This window comes from Primulina huaijiensis, unplaced genomic scaffold, assembly GCF_012295235.1.
Source record: "Primulina huaijiensis isolate GDHJ02 unplaced genomic scaffold, ASM1229523v2 scaffold203832, whole genome shotgun sequence".
Lineage (NCBI taxonomy): Eukaryota > Viridiplantae > Streptophyta > Magnoliopsida > Lamiales > Gesneriaceae > Primulina > Primulina huaijiensis.
The window spans coordinates 1-847 of record NW_027353409.1 but is presented as its reverse complement, the minus strand read 5'-3'; the positions used below and the strand labels follow the sequence as shown (position 1 = coordinate 847).

General features: G+C 46.3%; 1 protein-coding gene across 1 annotated transcript; it reads left to right on the top strand.

Annotated features, from left to right (window-relative positions):
- Positions 1-40: 40 nt before the first annotated feature.
- LOC140966276 (abscisic acid receptor PYL4-like) lies at positions 41-715 on the top strand. Its single transcript, XM_073426599.1, has one exon. It carries the CDS (start codon positions 132-134, stop codon positions 708-710), a length of 579 nt encoding a protein of 192 aa, XP_073282700.1. The 5' UTR covers positions 41-131; the 3' UTR covers positions 711-715.
- Positions 716-847: the final 132 nt, after the last annotated feature.

Genomic DNA, 847 nt, shown 5'->3' with positions numbered 1-847 from the left:
CTACACCACATTATATTAATATCAAGAAAATGAGGGAAAGTTAGCTGACTAATTGCCTTCGTATGTCTTTTCAACTTCACTGATAAATTCCACGATTGATACAATTGTCGTTGCCGCAAACGGCAAAACTGATGAAGCCCGTGTGGATTTCACCAGTTTCCGCCAATGTATCAATGCCGGAAAACGCTATGAACCACCACACTCACGCGGTGGGGTCAAACCAGTGCTGTTCGGCGGTGGTGCAATCCATTGACGCGCCTCTGGACACCGTATGGTCGCTCGTCCGCCGTTTCGACAGGCCGCAGGCGTACAAGCTCTTCCTGAAAAGCTGCCATATCATCCTCGGAGGCGGCGAAGTGGGCACTCTCCGGGAGGTGCGGGTTGTGTCCGGTCTTCCTGCTGAGTCCAGCACAGAGAGGCTCGAAGTCTTGGACGATGAGAGGCACGTCTTGAGTTTCAGCATCGTCGGCGGTGATAACCGGTTGAACAATTATCGATCCGTTACAACCCTCCATGCAGCACCGCCGCCAAATGCTGGCGGCGGCGACGGTGTCGGAAGTAGTGGAACTGCGACCGTGGTCGTAGAATCGTATGTTGTTGATGTGCCTCAAGGGAATACCAAAGAAGAAACTTGTCTGTTTGTTGATACAATTTTGAGGTGCAATCTTCGGTCTTTGGCCAAAATCGCTTTAAATTTGACAAAACAATAATACAAAATCATATTAGCTTCGTATCTTCATTCATCGATGGCACACAACATCAAGCCTTTGTACCAAAAATTATAGGATTATTATATAAAAATTTAGATTTTATGTATAAGTTTATTAAAAATGAGTAAAATCGTTCG

What these genes read in the sequence shown, in the direction of transcription:
- LOC140966276 (XM_073426599.1), top strand. Translation starts at nt 132, where the DNA reads ATGAAGCCCGTGTGGATTTCACCAGTTTCCGCCAATGTATCAATGCCG.